Source organism: Salmo salar, chromosome 10 (genome assembly GCF_965601325.2).
Source record: "Salmo salar chromosome 10, fSalSal1, whole genome shotgun sequence".
In the NCBI taxonomy this organism is placed as follows: Eukaryota; Metazoa; Chordata; class Actinopteri; order Salmoniformes; family Salmonidae; genus Salmo; species Salmo salar.
In genome coordinates this window covers 77291575-77312351 of record NC_138300.1, presented here as the reverse complement: position 1 = coordinate 77312351, position 20777 = coordinate 77291575, and the positions used below count along the sequence as shown (strand labels likewise).

Here is a 20777-nt window from a genome sequence, read left to right as displayed (position 1 = left end):
ACCTAACCACATGTTATAGCAATCTGGTGCCCGACGGCACAGTCGATGATGTGGCACACAACCATTGGTTGATGCATGCAACGTCTGAGCAGGGGAACGCGACCCATTTCTAGATCAACCCCAGAGTCAATTAGTGTCATTCTGACCCAGCCTTCGTACAGTGTGAGGTCACACAAATCTACCTTCCTGTCACTAAACTGTATGCAAAACACTGCTGCACAATGAGTATTTATGTTTTTTTTTATTTATTAACAAAGAATTAATATTTTATGTACGAATATCATACAGAATTAGAAAATAAAATTATAATATATAGCCCATGGTACAATTGCACTTTGGAATGTCCTCCCCTCTTTCTCCTCTGTCACTTGTCCGCCTTGACGAAGGAGGCAAAGACACTGTCCTCTTTCTCCAGCAGCGCCTGGGGTCTGTCGTATTCTAGAATGAGCCCCCTCTTCATCACTATCACCAGGTCTGCTTTCAGGATGGTGTGGACACGATGCTGAGTAAAGAGAGAAAGAAAAGTAGACAGAAATAAACAGATTAGGTTAAGAAGAAATACAAACGTTTTCAACAACTTCCGTGTTCTGACATTCAGGGTTACATAGATTACAAATATATATGCTAGGCACATGGGGGGGAATTCCGAGGTGAGTTAAGCATGCGTAAATGGAACGTAATTCCCTTTTGAAGCACTTTTCTCTCTACGCGTATTTATTCAGACCTAGAATTTAAGCATGAGAATAACAAACTTTATATAGTTCGCACATTTGAAGAAGTCTAAAGTATTTGGACAAATTCACTTTTAGAGTATTAGTCAAAACCTCAGTATTTGGTCCTATATTCCTAGCACGCAATGATGACTAGATCAAGTGTGTGACTCTACAAACTTGCTGGATGCAGTTTGTTTCGGTTGTGTTATGTTTTGCCCAATAGGAACTGAATGGTGAATGATGACTGGAGTCATTTCCTTTCTAAGTGAGTAGATAAGATATTTCTGGACACATAAATGAATCCTGATAGTGCCATGATTCTGAAAAATTATCAATGAATCACGAATAATGATGACTGAGAAAGTTACAGAGGCTACAACAAAAGATGCTAACCTCTCACCATTACCAATAACGGGGGGGGGGGGGGGGGGGGGGTATTTTTGTCCCTCTAACTTTCATATTTTTTCTCATTCACAATTCATTCATGATTATCCATATGTAGACATGTTGAGAAACATCTTCTATTCTTACATACAATCAAAGTGACAAAAATTAGATTATTCACCCTTCACTTCCTATTGGGCAAAACATAATCCGAAACAACCAAAACAAGCTGTAAATGCATCCAACAATTTTGTAGAGTCACAAGTTTGATGTCGTCACTGGGTGTGTTCGAGCAGTAAGTCTAACGAAGACGACTGGACGAAATTCGGCGAGTGAAGTCGGGAGAGAGAGGTGCATCTGTGATAGCCGAAAGTCGGACACTGTAGTGGTTTTCCGACAGCATGGCTCAGATCAACATGGCAGTGTCAACATAGCTGCTACTGTTTATAAAACTTTTCTATAAATATCACACACTCAAACTGAAAATATAACGTGTGTACAATTAATTGATTCGATTTCAAATATACATTTCATTTGTATACCCTGTAGCTTTAGAATCACGGCAAAGTTGGTTCCGGTTTCAGTCACTTCTTTGGCCACGTTCGCGTGGGTCAAACCAAAACAACCTAACGACTAACCAAATAGAGCCTCCCACAATGCAGTTGATGGCTGCATGGTGCAGTTGGTGAAAAGCGACTTGAAGGCGACGTCATCAAAAACTACATTTACAAAAATCTTGTGATTATAGGTCAAGTTCAAGCAGTCGACATGTGATACAATTTTTATACCCATAATGCAACACACTTTGAAAGACAGTCACCAACGATGGTCACCTTCTTGACAAAAGTTATCCGCTCGAACGCAACCATTGTGGGCCAGGAATATAGGACCAAATACTTTACAGTACTTTAACACACTAGAAGTGACTTTGTCCAAATACTTATGACTTCTTCCAATTGGGGGACTAAGTACATAAAGTGCTTTCATTTCTAAATGGTAAAATAGATATGTATGAAAATACACTAAAATAAAAAGGTGACATTCTGTACTGTCGCCTCGTATGGAACATTTGATCTCAAATCCAAAATGGTGGAGTATAGAGCCACATTTCACTGTCCAAAAACATACGGAGGGGAGTGCATGTCACAACCTCTCAAGCATTTGGATTACACAAGACGAAGGTCATAGCAGAAGACACTTACTGCTATAGTAACCACTGTTCTATCAGCGAAGGCAGTCATCACCACCTTCTGTAAGATGCTTTCCTGTGGGCACAATACAAACCAAACAAAGTCAGGAGAAGAATAGGAAACGTTTACAACATGATACACATCCATGACTCTTACGCACCGAGTTCACTGTACTTAAAAAAAAAAAAAAGGTAAAATAGTTTGTGCCTTCACTATTTCATTAAAACATGGTTTATATTACGTCGTGTGTGTTTAACATAAGTAATACCGGCGAGTTTACCTGATTATTAGAGTCAAGAGTTTACTGCTTACTGTCGGTGTAATGATTCCCTAGTTAACAATATCAACAGCAGAATTTCCACCGAAACCTTTATGTCAACCCAAAACATCACTTCTCCTCCCTCTAATGCTGTCTGATCCCTCTGCTGCGCTATTATCTCCCATTTAAGATATGCTCCATTTCCCCTGGGTTACCGCTGCGCTACTGTGAGCCAGTGTAGGCCCGTCACTGTGACAGGTCATTTAAGTGTGTTTGCTCGCGTACGTGTGTGTGTGTGTGTGTGGTGCAGCCAGCGTTCTGCAGTGAAAGGAACCTATTTAGGAAGCCCCATTCCCTCCCTCCTACTTCCACTGATTCCCCTAGGGTTCTCTTATACTCCCACCCCCTTTAAATGCATACCTCTATTCTCCCCGTTCATCTTCAGAATCAATTACTTTATCCTCTCGTTTTCACTCAACATCTCCCCTCCTCCCCGTTTGCCGTTCACCCACCCACAGCCTCCTCCACGCTCGCACCCTCTCCTCTTCTCCTCTTCTCCTCTCCCAACTCACCCTCTGCCTTCCCATTCCACCTTATCTCCTCCTTTTACCAATCTGTCACACACACGTCTCACCGTGGCCATGTCTATAGAGGCTGTGGCTTCGTCCATGATGAGGATGCTAGACTTCCTGACGAAGGCTCTGGCCAGACAGAAGAGCTGTCTCTGGCCCTGGCTGAAGTTCTCTCCTCCCTCTGTCACTGTGGCGTCTGCAACACAACAAATATTATCGCCATAATACTAGACTTACTGCACGATACATATCTTTAGCCTGAGAGAACATTTGTATTACAGTGACATTACATGACCTACAAAACATCACATAAATATTGGTAGACTTGTACTCGACCCCATGAAAATGGATTTGTCAACTCAGTCAAATGAATTGACCTTTTATCTACCTGGTCAATAATAAATATCAAATCAAACATTTAGCAACATTCTGTCTCTACATCTCTCTGTCACTGTCCAGTGGGCATAACCACCACACACCCACACATTCTGATGTTTCTTTTTTTCTTTCTTTCTTGGGATCACTTGTGTATTAGTATTGTACTGTTAGACATTTACTGCTGGAGGTAGGAACACAAGCATTTCACTGCACATGCTTTAACATCTGCTAATCTGGCTACACGACAAATCCACTTTGATTTGACACACTTTCTCTGTCGTAACTTCCTGCAGCCATTAGTCAGCGAGAGCAGAAAGAGAGAGAGAGAGAGAGTCTAAAGTTTGGAGCTAGCTGCCCTAACACCTTACAGCCACGATACAGAATGTACTCTAGGCTAGAGCTAGCTGACACAGCCAACTGATCAGACAATGGGTGAGAGGACGAGAGACTGGTCAAGGCACCACTGCTCTCAAACCACCATCTATCTTAACCAACCAGCAGGGTTGATCTGGGGTCAACTCAGAGCGGGTGCTGCACTGATATACTGCTTTCCAAATCATAAACTATATAATGTTGTTGAGACTGATACATCTATATCTCATTAAGCGCCAGCTCTCAGCTCATATCTCTGAACGAGCTACGGTAGAACTTCAGAGCATGCACGCACGCACACACACACTTACCCAGTCCTCCTGGTAGGGTCTTGACTACAGGTTGTAGCTGAGCGATGTCCAGAGCCTCCCACAGCATGTCATCAGTAGCCTTCCTCTCTGGGTCCAGGTTAAACCTGATGATCACACACACACTGACAGAGTCATACACCCAACAACAACAAAAAGGTTCTTGAGGGGTTCTTTGTCAGGGGTGAGGGTGATGTGTAAGCCTTTTTTGGGGCATATCAGGAAGAGGTTAACTGCTGTGATGGTTGTGAAAAACCATCCTGTTCTTTCCCTCTCTACCACGATTTCCTTCATTACATGAAATGCTACACTTAAAAAGTTACTGCAATTTTATACCACACTACAGGCAACTGGTTGCAGTGAAAGTACGGTAAACAACAACCAGTTACTGAATGTTGTGTATTTGGGGCTGCAGGTAGCCTAGTGGTTAGAGCGTTGGACTAGTAACCGAACTGTCGTTCTGCCCCTGAACAAGGCAGTTAACCCACTGTTCCTGGGCCATCATTGAAAATAAGAATTTGTTCTTAACTGACTTGCCTAGTTAAATAAAGGACAAATTAAAACATTTGTGCCAACTGTCAGTGGAAGTGTTGTACCAGTTTAAGTGGTTGACATTTTAACAATGTCAGTTCTGTAATTATTGTAAGAGCATGTGGCAATAAAGAGCTGCACTGTGAAGAGGTTACTGTGCATTACATCATCGTAACTTAATGGCAGTTAGTTGCATTGAAGTAGCTGCGAATTTTGCATAAACTAACTGGCAACCAGCTATTTGAATATCCAGTAACTTAGTTACAACTAGCTGCCAGTACCATCCTGTACTTTCACAGACCTTCTCTGATTACGAGCTAGCTTAACATTAGTTGACAACTACTAAGCTTTTTTTGTGGTGAGCACACTTGGGACCCAGCCTCGCCTGGCCTCAATATCTTGGTTCACAGCAAACTGACTTTTCTGTCACACCATCAGGTCAGTGAGCATGACATAGATCAGCACATTAAATTACTGTGACATTTACAATAACTACTTGCTAACAGTAAATTATTGCAAAATAAACATGAACTTCCTGGTGACCAACTGCCATTAAGTTACTGGAAAATTAACAGTGCAGCTCTTGATTGTCACACACTCTTACAAAGATTGTAGAACTGGGAGTGGACAAATTAACCGTCATCAACATAACGATAAAACCACTTAAACTGGTACAACACTTCCACTAATGGTTGGTACAAATACAATATATTTTAAGACCATGCACCCAAATATGCTAATTGGGGGGCATGCCCCCACCTACATTTCAAAGTGCAGTAATGATTGTATGTTAATCACTTTCAATGAAACTCATATGCATAACACATTATACAGCATTATACATTTACTCAATGCACTATGCTGCAGTAATAATGCAGTATAAGCATACTTAGACACAGAAAGACTCATATAGACTCAATTCCATATACCAATACTCCTAATGCATTATAAGTATAATCATAATCACTTATAATGTACAGCAACATAGTGCTTCATAATTGCTGGTCCCTTTTTCAGTTCCATCAGTGTGATGCGTTTCTAACGTTTTTTTGTCAGTGAGCAGTAAAATCATTGTTACTGCATCAGAATCTTTTTTTTTGGCGAGTTATAGCATACTAAAACGTTATCTTTGATTGATTTAGGTAAAGTGATGAAATGCCTAAGGCAGACAGATAATACACCATAAGCTGCTATGTTCATCAGAAAAAATGTAAAAATATGCACATCCAACTTATCAGGTGCAGGACAGAAGAAAGTATCGAAGGAAAAAAGGAACGTCCCGAACTCTCGTATGTTCCCACAGTGATTTAATCAGACACAATAACAACAACGTTTCGATCCGAGTTGGATCTTCGTCAGGTCATACACCACTTTGAAATAACCTCAAGAGGCATGTACTGTACAGGCGGTCAATTGAATACATATAATATATGAACCTCACCAAAAATATTACACAGTACACATACTGTACAGTACATTCAGAAAGTATTCACACCCCTTGCCTTTTCCACATTTTGTTGTGTTACAGCCTGAATAAAATAGATACATTTTGTCCCTGGCCTACACACAACACTGTCAAAGTCGATTGAAATGAAAAGCTGAAATTTCAGGAGTTAAAATGCACATAACAAGTCACATAATAAGTTGCATGTACTCTCTTTGTGTGGAATAATAGTGTTTAACATGACTTTTTGAATGAAAACCTCATCTCTGTACCCCACACATACAATTATCTGTTAGGTCCCTCTGTCGAATTTCAAACACAGATTTAACCACAAAGACCAGGGAGGTTTTCCCATGCTTCGTAAAGAAGTGCACTTATTGGTTTAATGGGTAAAAAAAAGCAGACAATGAATATCCCTTTGAGCATGGTGAAGTTATTAATTACACTTTGGATGGTGTATCAATACACCCAGTCACTACAAAGATGCAGGAGTCTTTCCTAACTCAGTTGCCGGAGAGGAAGGAAACCGTTTAGGTATTTCACCATGAGGCCAATGGTGACTTTAAAACAGTTACAGAGTTTAATGGCTGTGATAGGAGAAAACTGAAGATGGATTAACAACATTGTAGTTACTCCACAAGGAAGCCTGTACAGAATACAAATATTCCAAAACATGCATTCTGTTTGTAAAAAGGCACTAATGTAATACTGCAAAAGATTTGGCAAAGCAATTCACTTTTTGTCCTGAATACAAAGTGTTATGTTTGGGGCAAATCCAATGCAGCACATTACGGAGTACCACGCTATATATTTTCAAGCATATTTGTGGCTGCGTCATGTTATGGGTATGCTTGTAATCGTTAAGGACTGGGGAGTTTTTCAGGATAAAAAATAAACTGCATGGACCTAAGCACAGGCAAAATCCTAGAGAAAAGGCTGATTCAGTCTGCTCTCCACCAGACACTGGGAGATTCACATTTCAGCAGGACAATAACCTAAAACAAAGCCAAATCTACACTGGAGTTGCTTATCAAGAAGAAAGTGAATGTTACTGAGTGGACAAGTTACAGTTTTGACTTAAATCTACTTGGAAATCTATGGCAAAGACCTGAAAATGGTTGTCTAGCAATGATCAACAACCTGTAACCAGAGGGTTCTTCATGAGAGGGTTCTTAATGGAAATCAAGGGTTTTGGCAAGTGTCTCATTCCACTCATTCCAGTGTCTGTGGGTATTTGCTTCTCCCTTGCACTTAATTGATGAATTATGGTCACTAATTAGCAAGGAACTCCCCACTCCTGGTAGTCTAGGTCTTAATTGAAAGGAATAAACTAAAACCTGCAGATACATGGCTCTCCATGGAATGAGTTTGACACCCCTGCCCTACAGGGACAAAATGAAGCACCTTGTATTTAGAGGGTGTATGACTGGACGAGTACTACTATCTCATAGCAGGACATGATTCAGTATAACCTATAGGTATACTTCAAATCACACTCATGTACAATGTCAAACGAGTATGCATTATTTACTGTACATGCCTCACAAGGATGTTTTTCTCATTTTATCCCATTCATTAATAAAAAAAAATAAATCGCATTATTTTCTGTTGTCTGATTGTGTAATTTTGGCCTTCTCCTGAATTAGCTTGATAAGGGAGACAGTACTGCAGCACCCAACCCTAAATTATTCACTTTCTGTTTAGCTTGGTGCATCTGATAAGACTTTTGAGCGGTCCAAAAATAACTCACTACAGTTGAGTTTTTCCGAGAGGCATCCTGCTATCAGCCACTTCCTAAGATAACTGTGATTGAAGTTTCAACAGTTGTCCAATTCACCCAGATACAAGTGAGAGTAGCTTCCATCTCTCATTTCCTCTCCTAAAACAACTCACACTAGGCACTAGGCAGTGGTTTTCCGGGAGCACAGCACAAGGTGGTTTAAAACCTCAATACTTTTGGCTCAACTACCTATGTTCGTCTCAAGGTTCTTCCCTCTTGGGGATGCAGGCTTTTGTTCCAGCCCAGCCATAAAACACCTGAATCAGCTAATCAAGGTTTTGATGATGAGTTGATTGGTTGAATCATGTGTGATGGTGCTAGACACACTGAAGACAATGTGGCCCTCCAGAACCAAGACCTCTGATCTAGATGGAACCGTAGCGTGAGGATTCTCTTACCGGATGGTTCCGCTGAATAAGATGGGGTCCTGGAGGATGATGGAGAATCGAGACCTCAGGGTCTGCAGAGGCAGCTTGGCGATGTCAATGTCATCTATGATGATACGCCCTGTTGGGAGAGTTGATCAGCTATGTCAGAGTGACCCAGTCAAGTACAAGGAGCTAATCGGGAACTTTAGTTTTAGTGTCGTAACAGTAGGCAGTGTTTACCCTCGAACATGTCGACCATGCGAAAGAAGGCCAGGGAGAAAGAAGACTTCCCACTTCCTGTCCTGCCACAGATCCCCACCTGGAAACCACAGGAAGTCTGTTTCATCTTCATCACCACTACACAAGTCTACAGTCTAAATTCTCGACTCCCTTCCTTCCATTTATCTCTATGATACCTTCTGCCCAGGGCTGATGTGTGCGTTGACTTGTTTGAGGACAGGCTTCAGGGTGGTGTCGTAACGCACACTCAGGTTCTCAATCTGAATCTCCCCCTGCTGTGGCCAGCCATCCGGCACCTGAGATGCAGCTAGAGGGAGAGAGGGGGAGAGATAGGAGAGACGGACAGAGAGAGGGAGAGAGCGAGGAAAAGCAGAAGAGAGAACTGCTCTGTGGCGACTAGGTACGGTGAGGTTGGGATGTCCCATGTTCCACAGGAGTAAGTCTTTACTCCAGGACTTGAGCATGCCTGGGATATACTGTAGGCAGTGGTTAAATTGAGCCAGAGCTACCCAGTTTGGGCTGGAGCTAGGGTTAGGTTTAGACTTAAGGGTTCAGGTCAGTGCATGATTAGGGTTAGGGTTGAACCGGGATGTGGATAGGAAACTAGGGTTAGGGCAAGGGTTGGGGCTGGGGCTGGACCTAAGAGGTGGTACTGTACTCACTGAGCAGTCCTTCGTAGTTCTCAGGCTCAGTCTGCAGCAGACCATTGATTCTCTTGACTGAACCCAGCTGAACCTCCATGTCTGCCAGGTTACGAACCATCCAGTTCAGGTAGTTAGACACCTGGGACACAGACACAGTCCGAGCAGACAACCTCATTATAGACCTGCAGATAGACAGGTACTGTAACGAAGGTGGAGATATGAGTTTCACTAAATTAGGGGCTTGACCTCAGTCCTTTCATCAAAAAATATGTGACTATATTAGATGTTAGACCCCCACACACACACACACACACACACACACCACACACGGTCCTCACCATGAGTGCATAAGTGAGTCCTAGTCCTACCAGGCCAGTGGAGAGGTGGTTATACAGAGAGTTAGTGATGGAGGCCACAGCTGCTATCAGAACCACACAGGCACCTATGTACTCCTACAGTATAGAGAAAGAGCATAATAGTGAACATACAGACCCCGATGTATCCTAGTGTACAGAGCAACAGCATAATAGTGAACATACAGACCCCGATGTATCCTAGTGTAGAGCAACAGCATAATAGTGAACATACAGACCCCGATGTATCCTAGTGTAGAGCAACAGCATAATAGTGAACACACACACACTTAAATACTCCATGGAGAGAAAACAAACAGTTAACACACAGGTAACCATTTACTGCTATAGAAAAAAATAAAAAATACTCAGTATCAAATCCATATCATCCTGTCATAGGGGGAAACAGTCACCCAATAAAATGTGAGAAAACATGGAACAACTTGATCAGCACGGGCCATACAAGTCAAGTAGAGTAGACTATAGTATAGAGTAGAGCTCATTACCATGCGGACCTCTAGCCAGCGATTGGCTGCTGTGAGAAAGAGGGAGGCGATGTTGTTGGCATCTGTGAACTCGAGTAACCTCTGTCTGAACTTGGGCTCATACCTGGGAGGAGAGAACCATTGAGTAATATGTGTAAGTGGAGAAACACACAAACTCCTAGCTGTCGCTGTCAAAATGGATTAGTTAAAAAAAAATATTTACTTGAAGGCCCGGATGGTGGTGAGGCCCTCCACTGTCTCTGAGAAGTGGGACAGGAGAGGGAGCTGGGTACTATCCTCCAACTGCTGGAGGTCCCTGACCCGAGAAAGAAAGAAAGCAGGAGATGTAGAGGGAGATACAAGATAAATAAACAGACAGACAAAGGGGGGAGATACTGTAACTACTGAATACACAGCAGCAAAACAAGTGACAAAATCCCTAATCAAGCGCTCACCTAGAAGCGACCCGGAAGTACTTCTGTATGAAGTAGCATGCGATGGCCAGAGGCACCAGAGCAATGAGGAACACAGGGGTCACGTAGGAGATGACCCCCAGGGCCGACACACACAGCAGGGTGGAGCGACTCAGACACTCCAGGGTGGCAGGGATGTGCTGGGGACACAACCACCAATGAAACATTACATTACTACCATCTACCAGGAAAAACAAGCAAAGGGTTCAAAGGCTGAAGCTACTGCCACGGCCATGAAGACAAATAGGAATTTGAAAGTTCAGTATGGTGGTGGCTATTGCCACTGTTAACACAGAGAAAGGTGGTGCTGAAATACCTGGTCTATGGTGTTGGTGTCAGAGGAGAACCTGTTGAGGATGCTGCCCAGGGGAGTGGTCTCAAACAGCCTGGAGGAGACAACCACATACTGTAGATACACCTATGAGTTATACAACACGGTTCATATTTACAGTAGATTATTATACCTGAAAGGTACAGTATGTTTTAAAGCTCATCTGTACCACCTTGAGTAGAAAAAGCTGATGACACATCAGCAGTGTTTCTGTTCCAAATTGTATTCCTCTGAGGATTTTGAGGAATTGAATTTGAAAGCAAGAAGACAATGTAAGTAACTTTTCTTCTTGGCCACCACCTCATCTAAAACGGTTCGGTACAGAGTAGTGTTGGGTCGTTCGCGAACGAGTGGCTCTTTTTGAACGGATCTTTTTGGTGAACGTAGGGAACCCGAATCGCATCGGGGAAAGAGCCGTTCATTTGGCTCCCAAATTTGCATACTGCTACCCCTGCTTTTTGAGCTCAAAACAATGTTTTTCTGCAGACAAGGTGGAAAATAATTATCTAAAAAAAAAAAGAGGGTGAATCCTGACTGCAGAAACAATCAGTAGAGGGGGAGAGCGCGTCAATCTGGTCCGCGCTGATTCTTTCAGTGCCAAAAAATATATACCTATCTAATAACTTGGCCAGGTACACATTTATTTGAACACGCATTTCATGATTTGACATAATGGTAACCTACTTTTTGGGCTTCACATTGGACCTTTGCTTTTTTTTATGGTTCTAGGTTGATTTCTTTGCCATTTTGAACGAAGAGCCGTTTGGGAGCCAAATGAGCCGGCTCCCAGAAACAGACTCAGAATGCCCATCACTAGTACAACCACAGAGTCATTAGCTATCGGTGATCTGACACTGCGCTGGTGTTGCCGTGGTTTCAGTGTGGCAGGCAGATGGGCCTCTGGGTAATGGGGCGGATCACAGTGTTTACAGTGTCTCACCAAGCAACCCAAGATGATTGATCATCACACACACACACCAACGCATTATACACAGTCACACACACACTCACAACCTGCCCGCCCTAGAGTAGTAATAGGTACCATAAAATGCACATGATGCATCAAACCTGCACGCGCACACGCACACACACCCCTTTACCTCATAGGGGCCAGTATGATCTTGCTGAGCAGGTTGTGGTGTAGTTCTTTGGCCACTCTCAGGCCTGTCCACTCTACGGCCACAGAGGTGACCAGACACAGAACAATGCCCAGACAGCACAACACACTGAACACCGACAGGTACCATGAGTGGCTGAACCCACACTCCTACACAGGGAGAAGAGGGTGGGTTAGAGAGCTGTGTGTGTGTGTGTGTGTGTGTGTGTGTGTGTGTGTGTGTGTGTGTGTGTGTGTGTGTGTGTGTGTGGACTAGACATCAGGGTATATGATAAACAGTAGCAGCACTGTATATGATGATTGTATGTGCGTGTAGAGTCAGTTTAAATGTGTGTGCATGTTATGTTATGTGTAAGCAAATTATGAAGGGTGTATGTAGTTTGAGCTTCATCACACTCTGGGGTCATTAGAGAACACGTCACAAACCAAAATAACATCACACCCCTTCTCTCACGGATACTCTCTCTCACACACACAGAAAAATACTATAGTTTACTATAGAATACTACAGTACTTACTATAGAATTTTATAGAAAATTGTAGAATACTACACTACACACTGTAGTATCCCTCAATCATGGGTAGTACTTACCATAGAATGTTGTAGTGTACTGTAAAAATACTATAGTAAATACTACAGTTACGTCCACAAAAACACTACATTTAAAACAATTGGTTATGGAAAATGTGCTCTTTTAGTATTTCTTCAGTAGGTTTCCTCAAGGAGAAAGCCTCCACTTCTATGTCAAAGAAAATAAAACACTATAGAAGTGTGCAAAAACAATACAGTAAATACTATAGAATAAACTACAGTTATTTTACTATAGTATGTATACTATAGATACCTGTAAATACTACACTAAATACTACATTATTCATTGTAGTGTCTTTGCTGACTTAACACTACAGTGAATACTCTATGTCACTCTCCGTCTGTGCCCTGTCTTCTTTCCCTTCCTCTCGCCTCCTCCACTCTAATCCAGGGCAGTGATATTAAAAGATAAATGCTAAATTAACCCCTAAGGTGATCTATATAGCGATTTAATTAACACAATCAAACATTCAGAGCCAAACCCCCTCTAGCCAAGGATAATAAAGTGACTGGGGAAATGAAAAGGGATATCTCTTACAAGTCAAATAATTTATTTATGTTTCCTTCAGGTGAATTAATCAGTCAGACAATCACTGTAAGGGCTTAACAGAATGAATGGGTTTCTAATTCAAGGTCAAAGACAATTTAAGGGTTCTGTGCAGAGGAGATTTCTTATGTCCCCCCCAGAGTGTGAAAGACGGAGGGGGAAAACACTGAAGCTAATGAACACACAGAAACACCTTTGATAATCAGACATTTGGGATGTGACCCATGTGTGTGTGTGTGTGTGTGTGTGTGTGTGTGTGTGTGTGTGTGTGTGTGTGTGTGTGTGTGTGTGTGTGTGTGTGTGTGTGGGACGGGGAACAGCTGTGTTTGAGCCCCAGGGGGAGATGCAGCAGTGATTGTCAGTCATACTGTCAGTCTTTGTGTTGCCAGATTGAGGTTTGTTCGGTGCAGTGGGCACGAGGCAGTCCTCACAGCTGCAGTGTGCATTGGGGCTCTGTTAGATAGCGTGACAAAGGTTTGGAGTGTCCCCACATGTCTGTGGCTAAATTGGCTCTGGTTAGAATGACAAAAGCAATAGAGCATTGTGTGTATGTGTGTGTGTGTGCTCGCGTACAGTGCGTGAGAGAGGGAGCGAGACTATGATTAGGCTAAAGTGTAAAAGCGTACGTGAAAGTGCAGACATGTCTATTTGTATGTGTGTGTGTGTGTGTGTTTGTACGTGTGTGGGCGTAACTATCTACTGTATCAGATGCTGTCCCTTGCCACCCTCTGGATGACTGTATGAAATGTGACCTGGCATTAAGCAGAGGACACACAGTCTATTAATAAGAGGCTGGGTTTAGTAGCGCCAGGATAACCCACACACCTGCCACGGCCCTAATGTGTGGATGACACAGCTTACCCTCTCCTGTAATTATATATGTATGCTTGTGTGTGTCTACTCAATTCCTAATAAGGGTAATGACATTACACAACTCTAATTACATTACAATAGCAATGCCATTTGGAAAAGGGCTTTCTAAGTGGCCAAATATGATTGTTATATTATGAATACACAATGAGGTTGGGAGATATTGCCATGATGAGAATATCAATCCTATCTTTGTGAGGGTAACATTTATTGGAACCTAGAAACGCTTTCGGTTATAATTCACAATCAACAGAGACCATGCAACAACAAAAAATGTCTCTATAAGCTTGGCACATCTAGCCACTGGGATTTTTGCCCATTCTTCAAGGCAAAATTGCTCCAGCTCCTTCAAGTTTGATGGGTTCCGCTGGTGTACAGCAATCTTTAAGTCATACCACATTTAAATGTTTCCCCTTAAACCACTCAAGTGTTGCTTTAGCAGTATGCTTAGGGTCATTGTCCTGCTGGAAGGTGAACCTCCGTCCCAGTCTCAAATCTCTGGAAGACTAAAACAGGTTTCCCTCAAGGATTTCCCTGTATTTAGCACCATCATTTCTTCAATTCTGACCAGTTTCCCAGGCCCTGCTGATGAAAAACATCCCCACAGCATGATGCTGCCACCACCATGCTTCACTGTGGGGATGGTATTCTCGGGGTGATGAGAGGTGTTGGGTTTGCACCAGACATAGTGTTTTCCATGATGGCCAAAAAGCTACATTTTAGTCTCATCTGACCAGAGTACCTTCTTCCATATGTTTGGGGAGTCTCCCACATGCCTTTTGGCAAACACCAAATGTGTTTGCTTATTTTTTTCTTTAAGCAATGGCTTTTTTCTGGCCACTCTTCCATAAAGCCCAGCTTTGTGGAGTGTACGGCTTAAAGCGGTCCTATGGACAGATATTCCAATCTCCGCTGTGGAACTTTGCAGATCCTTCAGGGTTATCTTTGGTCTCTTTGTTGCCTCTCTGATTAATGCCCTGCTTGACTGGTCTGTGAGTTTTGGTGGGCGGGCCTCTCATGGCAGGTTTGTTATGGTGCTGTATTCTTTACATTTTTTAATAATGGATTTAATGGTGCTCCGTGGGATGTTCAAAGTTTCTGATATTTTTTTATAACCTGACCCTGATCTGTACTTCTCCACAACTTTGTTCCTGACCTGTTTGGAGAGCTCCTTGGTCTTCATGGTGCCGCTGCTGGTGGTACCCCTTGCTTAATGGTGTTGCAGACTCTGGGGCCTTTCAGAACAGCTGTATATATACTGAGATCATGTGAAACTTAGATTGCACACAGGTGGACTTTAACTAATTATGTGACCTGAAGGTATTTGGTTGCACCAGATCTTATTTAGGGGCCTCATAGCAAAGGGGGTGAATACATATGCACGCACCACTTTTTTTCCATTTCACTTCACCAATTTGAACTACTTTGTGTATGTCCATTACATGAAATCCCCAAAAAATCTATTTAAATTACAGGTTGTAATGCAACAACCTAGGAAAAACGCCAAGGGGGTGAATACTTTTGCAAGGCACTGTAAACTAACATTTCACCAGGTCCTTTACAGTGAATACTACACTGTAAGATAAATAGTGTACCGTAGATTAAAGCGTAACCACAGTGTTTTAAAAGCACATTGCCAATTGGTTTGGTAGGACCAAATTGAAGCCTGTCACCTGACCTGAGCGACGGTGCAGTTCCTCCCGGTGGCGTCCATCTTGGCATTGATGACACGGGAGGTCCAGTGGGCCAGCCAGTAGTCGATGGCAACCATGAGGGAATGTTTGAAGAGCTGTGATAGGAGGAGGAGCAGCAGGAGGAGGAGCCCTGCAGAGGACAGGTAGACCCCACAGGAGTGCCAGGGAATGGTGGTGCGGTGACGCATGGCCTGGGACAGATTGTCATCCTCGTCACTGTCCACAGACTCTTCTGGAAGAACAGAGAGCTGCATGAGCGAGGGATAGACTGTGTGAGGGTGGGGGGCTGTGTGTGTGTGTGTGTGTGTGTGTGTGTGTGTGTGTGTGTGTGTCCACTATATATATGCCCCTTCCATCTCGCCTCTCTCTGCTTCTCCCCTCCTACTTTCTCCCCCTATATCCCGGTCCCTCTTCTTCTCCATGTCCTTATCTCTCTCGCTCCCACTAATGGATACAATATTACAGGAGTATCTGTGTGGCTAGTGAGGAGCAGGAGGACAGGAGGTGAAATGGGACTCAGGAGAGGAAGGCTCTGTTTCAGCTACTGACTGAAAGACTGGAAGGCAGAGTGATAGGCCATTTCACAGCAGCTCAGGTGGCGAGAGAGAGAGAAACAGTTAGAGAGAGAAAATCGAGGGGGAAGAGAAGGGGAAGAGAAAAGACAAATATTGCTACAGCTAGAGACAGAGCAGGGTCATGGCTAGAAGGGATCCAGCTTTTGTAAAATTAACGTCAAAAGTAGATTTTTTTGTGGTTGTGTAACGCCCTGGCCATAGAGAGGGGTTTTTGTTCTTTATTTTGGTTAGGCCAGGGTGTTACATTGGGTGGGCGTTCTATGTGCATTTTTCTATGTTGGTTTGTTTCATTGATTTTGGCCGTGTGGCTTCCAATCAGGCACAGCTGTTGAGTGTTGTTGCTGATTGGGAGTCACACATAAGTGCCTGTTTTTCCGTTGGGGTTTTGTGGGTAATTGTTTCTGTTGTGTGGTTTGCACCGACAGGACTGTTTGGCTGTCGGTTTTCTTGTTTTGTATAGTGTTCTTTCTGTTATTAAATTCAATGATGAACACTAACTTCGCTGCGCCTTGGTCTACTCTCTCTCCCGACAGCCATTACAGAATTACCCACCACAAGAAGACCAAGCAGCGGAGTAAGGAGCAGAGCAAGGTTAAGAACCAGGAGAAAAGTTATCTGGAGTCGTGGACTTGGGAGGAAATCCTGGATGGGAAAGGACCATGTGCTCAAGCGGGGGATTATCGCCGCCCGCAATGGGAAATAGAAGAGTCGAGAGCTGAGAGGCGCTGGTACGAAGAGAGGGAGCGCAACGGACACGGGAGGCAGCCCCCAATTTTTTTGGGGGGGGGGGCACACGGGGAGATTGGCGGAGTCAGGCGGTAGACCTGAGCCAACTCCCCGTGCTTACAGGAGGCAGCGCAGTACTGGTCAGACACCGTGTTATGCTGTGAAGCGCACGGTGTCCCCAGTACGCGTTCAAAGCCCGGTGCGCTACATACCAGCCCCCCGCAAGTGCCATGCGAGGGCAGGCATCGAGCCAGGACGGGTTGTGCCAGCTCAGCGCATCTGGTCTCCAGTGCGCCTTTTCGGGCCAGGGTATCCTGCACCAGCTCCGCGCACTGTGTCTCCAGGGCGCTGGGAGGGTCCAGTTCGCCCAATGCCTGCTCCCCGCCCGTGCCGGGCCAAAGTGGGCATTCAGCCTGGAGTATGGGTAAAGAGCGTAAAGTCTAGAACTCCAGTGCTCCCCCACAGCCCGGTTTATCCTGTGCCTCCTCCTCGGACCAGGCCTCCAGTGGATCTCTCCAGCCTGGTCCGTTCTGTGCCACCTCCCAGGACTAGGCCTCCAGTGGGTCTCCCCATCCTGGTCCGTCCTGTGCTGCCTCCTAGGACTAGGCCTCCAGTGGGTCTCGCCAGTCCAGAGCCGCCCGCCAGTCAGGAGCCGTCAGAGCCGTCAGAGCCGCCCGCCAGTCAGGAGCCGCCCGCCAGTCAGGAGCCTCAGGAGCCGCCAGCCAGTCAGGAGCCTCAGGAGCCGCCCGCCAGTCCGGAGCCGCCAGAGCCGCCCGCCTGTCCGGAGCCGCCAGAGCCGCCCGCCTGTCCGGAGCCGCCAGAGCCGCCCGCCTGTCCGGAGCCGCCCGCCTGTCCGGAGCAGTCAAGAGCCGCCCGCCAGCCCGGTGAGTCCTGTGCCTGCGCCTAGGGCCAGGCCTCTTACATGTCTCCTCAGCCTGGTGAATCCTGGGTCAGTGCCGCCAGAGCCGCCAGGGACGCCCGCCAGCCGGGCGCAGCCATCGCCGCCCGCCAGCCGGGCGCAACCATTACCGCCCGCCACCTAAGAGGGCGATGCCGAGGGTGGAGCAGAGGCCACGTCCTGCACCTGAGCCGCCGCCGTAAGAAGGCCCACCCAGACCCTCCCCTTCAGAGTCAGGTTTTGCGGTCGGAGTCCGCACCTGGGGGGGGGGGGGGGGGTACTGTAACGCCCTGGCCATAGAGGGGTTTTTGTTCTTTATTTTGGTTAGGCCAGGGTGTTACATTGGGTGGGCGTTCTATGTGCATTTTTCTATGTTGGTTTGTTTCATGGATTTTGGTTGTGTGGCTTCCAATCAGGCACAGCTGTAGAGTGTTGTTGCTGATTGGGAGTCACACATAAGTGCCTGTTTTTCCGTTGGGGTTTTGTGGGTAATTGTTCCTGTTGTGTGGTTTTCACCGACAGGACTGTTTGGCTGTCGGTTTTCTTGTTTTGTTTTGTATAGTGTTCTTTCTGTTATTAAAATCAATGATGAACACTAACTCCGCTGCGCCTTGGTCTACTCTCTCTCCCGACAGCCGTTACAGGTTGTTGCATTTTAGCTTACCCTAACCCTTTTTCAAACCTTAACCAAATTCTCCTAAGCCTGCTACGAAAAGTCAAACCTGACGTTAATTTGACAAAAGCTGGATCCCTTCTAGCCATGACCACACGACCAACTGGTCGTTCAGTCCTGTATCGATACATCGTTTGTTTCCTAATGGGAAACATCATTTGTTTAATGTGTTGGGTTAGACAGAGCACGTAGAGTAGGGACAGTAGACAGGACACATTGACCATGGGGAGCGGAGCAGTGCCGACGACTTCCCATCTATTCCCCTTATCTAAACATACATGACATCATGCAGGCAAGCCTCAGTGCTGATGACTGAATGGGCGTGTCTACGGGACAGGCCCGGAGGGAGAGATCAGGAAAGAAAGAGCGAAGGATGGAAGGAAAGAGCGAGGGAGAAAACAAGGGAATGGAAATGGCACGAAACGGAGCATGGGTAGAGTCTGCGAGCTACAAGCCTACACAGGAGCCACACGGGAAGTAGTACGGAGCGCAGTTGCAACACGATGACACAGACTGGTCGCGACTGGGAACCACTCAGTAAAACCATGCGGTCGGCCCAAACCTGCCACGTCTAAAAGAGCAGCGGCACTCTGTGCTGGGGTTGTCTCAGTCCACACCGGGGTGCCACCAGAACACAGGAGACAACACAGAACACAGAATAAAGAGCACAGTACCACTACCATTTCACTGTCACCACAGCACATAGGACGCATTTGCCCTTAGATAGATACTGATCTTGAGTCAGTTTTGTGAATAAAGGTAATGATTTAGGGATGGGGAGGGTACGCTGATCCAAGATCTGTGCCTAAAACCAGTTGTTGATTGATGGGAAAGGATGAAAACCAGCAGAAAATGTAGCCCCCCCCCCAAGGACCAGATTCCCCCCTTTTCCTTTTCAACAGATCTTAAAAGACGTGGAAGTCTCTGGCCCAGGACTTGACTAGTCCACGTCTTTTACAGATCAGTGTTGACAAAGAAAGAGAAAAGAACGCAGAGTTTGAGCTGAGGTAGTTTACTGGGACATCGCCACAGACAGACCCCACAGGATCACACACACTATTACTTCCACTATAGGTTCAAAAACAGATACTCTGCAGAGGCATCCCATTTTAGAAACACTTTTCTTTTTAAACACCTAGTAAATTTAGCACCTGTCATTTTTGTAGTCTCCACAAACAAAGCATACTGAAGTAACTATGCCCATGCTAACCCCGCTGGTTCCCATTGATTGACAGCCGGTGTCCTTCAATCCCATTGGGAAGTTTGTGAACTTTGACCTCTCACCTTTGTCCTCCTCCTCAGTCTTGGCGGCCTCTTTGGAGTACATGGCTCTCCGCAGGTTCTTACGCTCCAACACCGTCATACTCTCAGGCACTGTCTCCTGGAGAACGTACACGGACACACATCAGAGTTTCAGCTGAGGTAGTTTGCTGAAATAGATTTGACCAGATGAATTTTAAAACAGAGCAGGAAAAAAGGAACCAAAAAAAAGCAAGCCCCGTACAAACGTCTCAATTGCTCATCAGTTGTGTGACCCTGTGACGAAGTCGGCCGTTACGTTGTGCACATAAAAAGTTCACACATTCAATTAACACAACTGTAGCAGATTAAATGATGGAATAAAATGTTTAACTATGGCAGGATATGAAATATTACTGAAAAAGCAGGGCCCTCTGACAAATAAACATTAACACATTTACACACACACAATAGGGAATACAGTGCATTTGGAAAGTGTTCAGACCCCTTCCCTTTTTCCACATTGTTATATTATAGCCTTATTCAAAAATTCTCATCAATTTTCACACAATACCCCATAATGACAAAGCAAAAACTGTTGTCTTTTGGGAGAAAATGTTGCTAATTTATTACAAATAAAAAATAGAAATAGCTTATTTACATAAGTATTCAGACCATTTGCTATGAGACTCGATACTGAGCTCAGGTGCATCCCGTTTCTATTGATTATCCTTCAGATGTTTCTACAACTTGATTGGAGTCCACCTCTAGTATAAGGCTGTAACGTAACAAAATGTGGAAAAAGTCAAGGGGTCTGAATACTTTCCGAATGCACTGTGTCTGTATATGGTTGCGATTACACAGGCAGCTACATTTTGGGGTGCGTTCAGTTCGCTCCAACGTTTACTACATTGCGTGACTGTTTGTACTGAATGACACGTTTCCCTAACACAGTGCTCACGGTTCTTTAACAGCCGTTGAGGTATGTTTGCTCCCGTTTGGTGGGTGTGGCAAGGTGAGG

General features: G+C 44.7%; 1 protein-coding gene across 1 annotated transcript in view; it reads right to left on the bottom strand.

The window, feature by feature from the left end:
* Positions 1 to 231: 231 nt before the first annotated feature.
* Positions 232 to 20777, bottom strand: part of LOC106561050 (ATP-binding cassette sub-family C member 8) — a 122853-nt gene continuing 102307 nt past the window's right edge. The window contains exons 25-40 of the mRNA XM_014124633.3: positions 19802 to 19898; positions 15630 to 15877; positions 11926 to 12092; positions 10811 to 10880; positions 10477 to 10634; positions 10245 to 10337; positions 10043 to 10145; positions 9522 to 9635; positions 9202 to 9322; positions 8716 to 8846; positions 8540 to 8618; positions 8330 to 8438; positions 4180 to 4283; positions 3181 to 3314; positions 2300 to 2362; positions 232 to 502 (exon numbers count right to left, since the gene is read on the bottom strand). Coding sequence (XP_013980108.1) covers positions 365 to 502; positions 2300 to 2362; positions 3181 to 3314; positions 4180 to 4283; positions 8330 to 8438; positions 8540 to 8618; positions 8716 to 8846; positions 9202 to 9322; positions 9522 to 9635; positions 10043 to 10145; positions 10245 to 10337; positions 10477 to 10634; positions 10811 to 10880; positions 11926 to 12092; positions 15630 to 15877; positions 19802 to 19898 — 1929 coding nt within the window. The 3' untranslated portion in view covers positions 232 to 364. The remainder of the gene's footprint in view (positions 503 to 2299; positions 2363 to 3180; positions 3315 to 4179; positions 4284 to 8329; positions 8439 to 8539; positions 8619 to 8715; positions 8847 to 9201; positions 9323 to 9521; positions 9636 to 10042; positions 10146 to 10244; positions 10338 to 10476; positions 10635 to 10810; positions 10881 to 11925; positions 12093 to 15629; positions 15878 to 19801; positions 19899 to 20777) is intronic.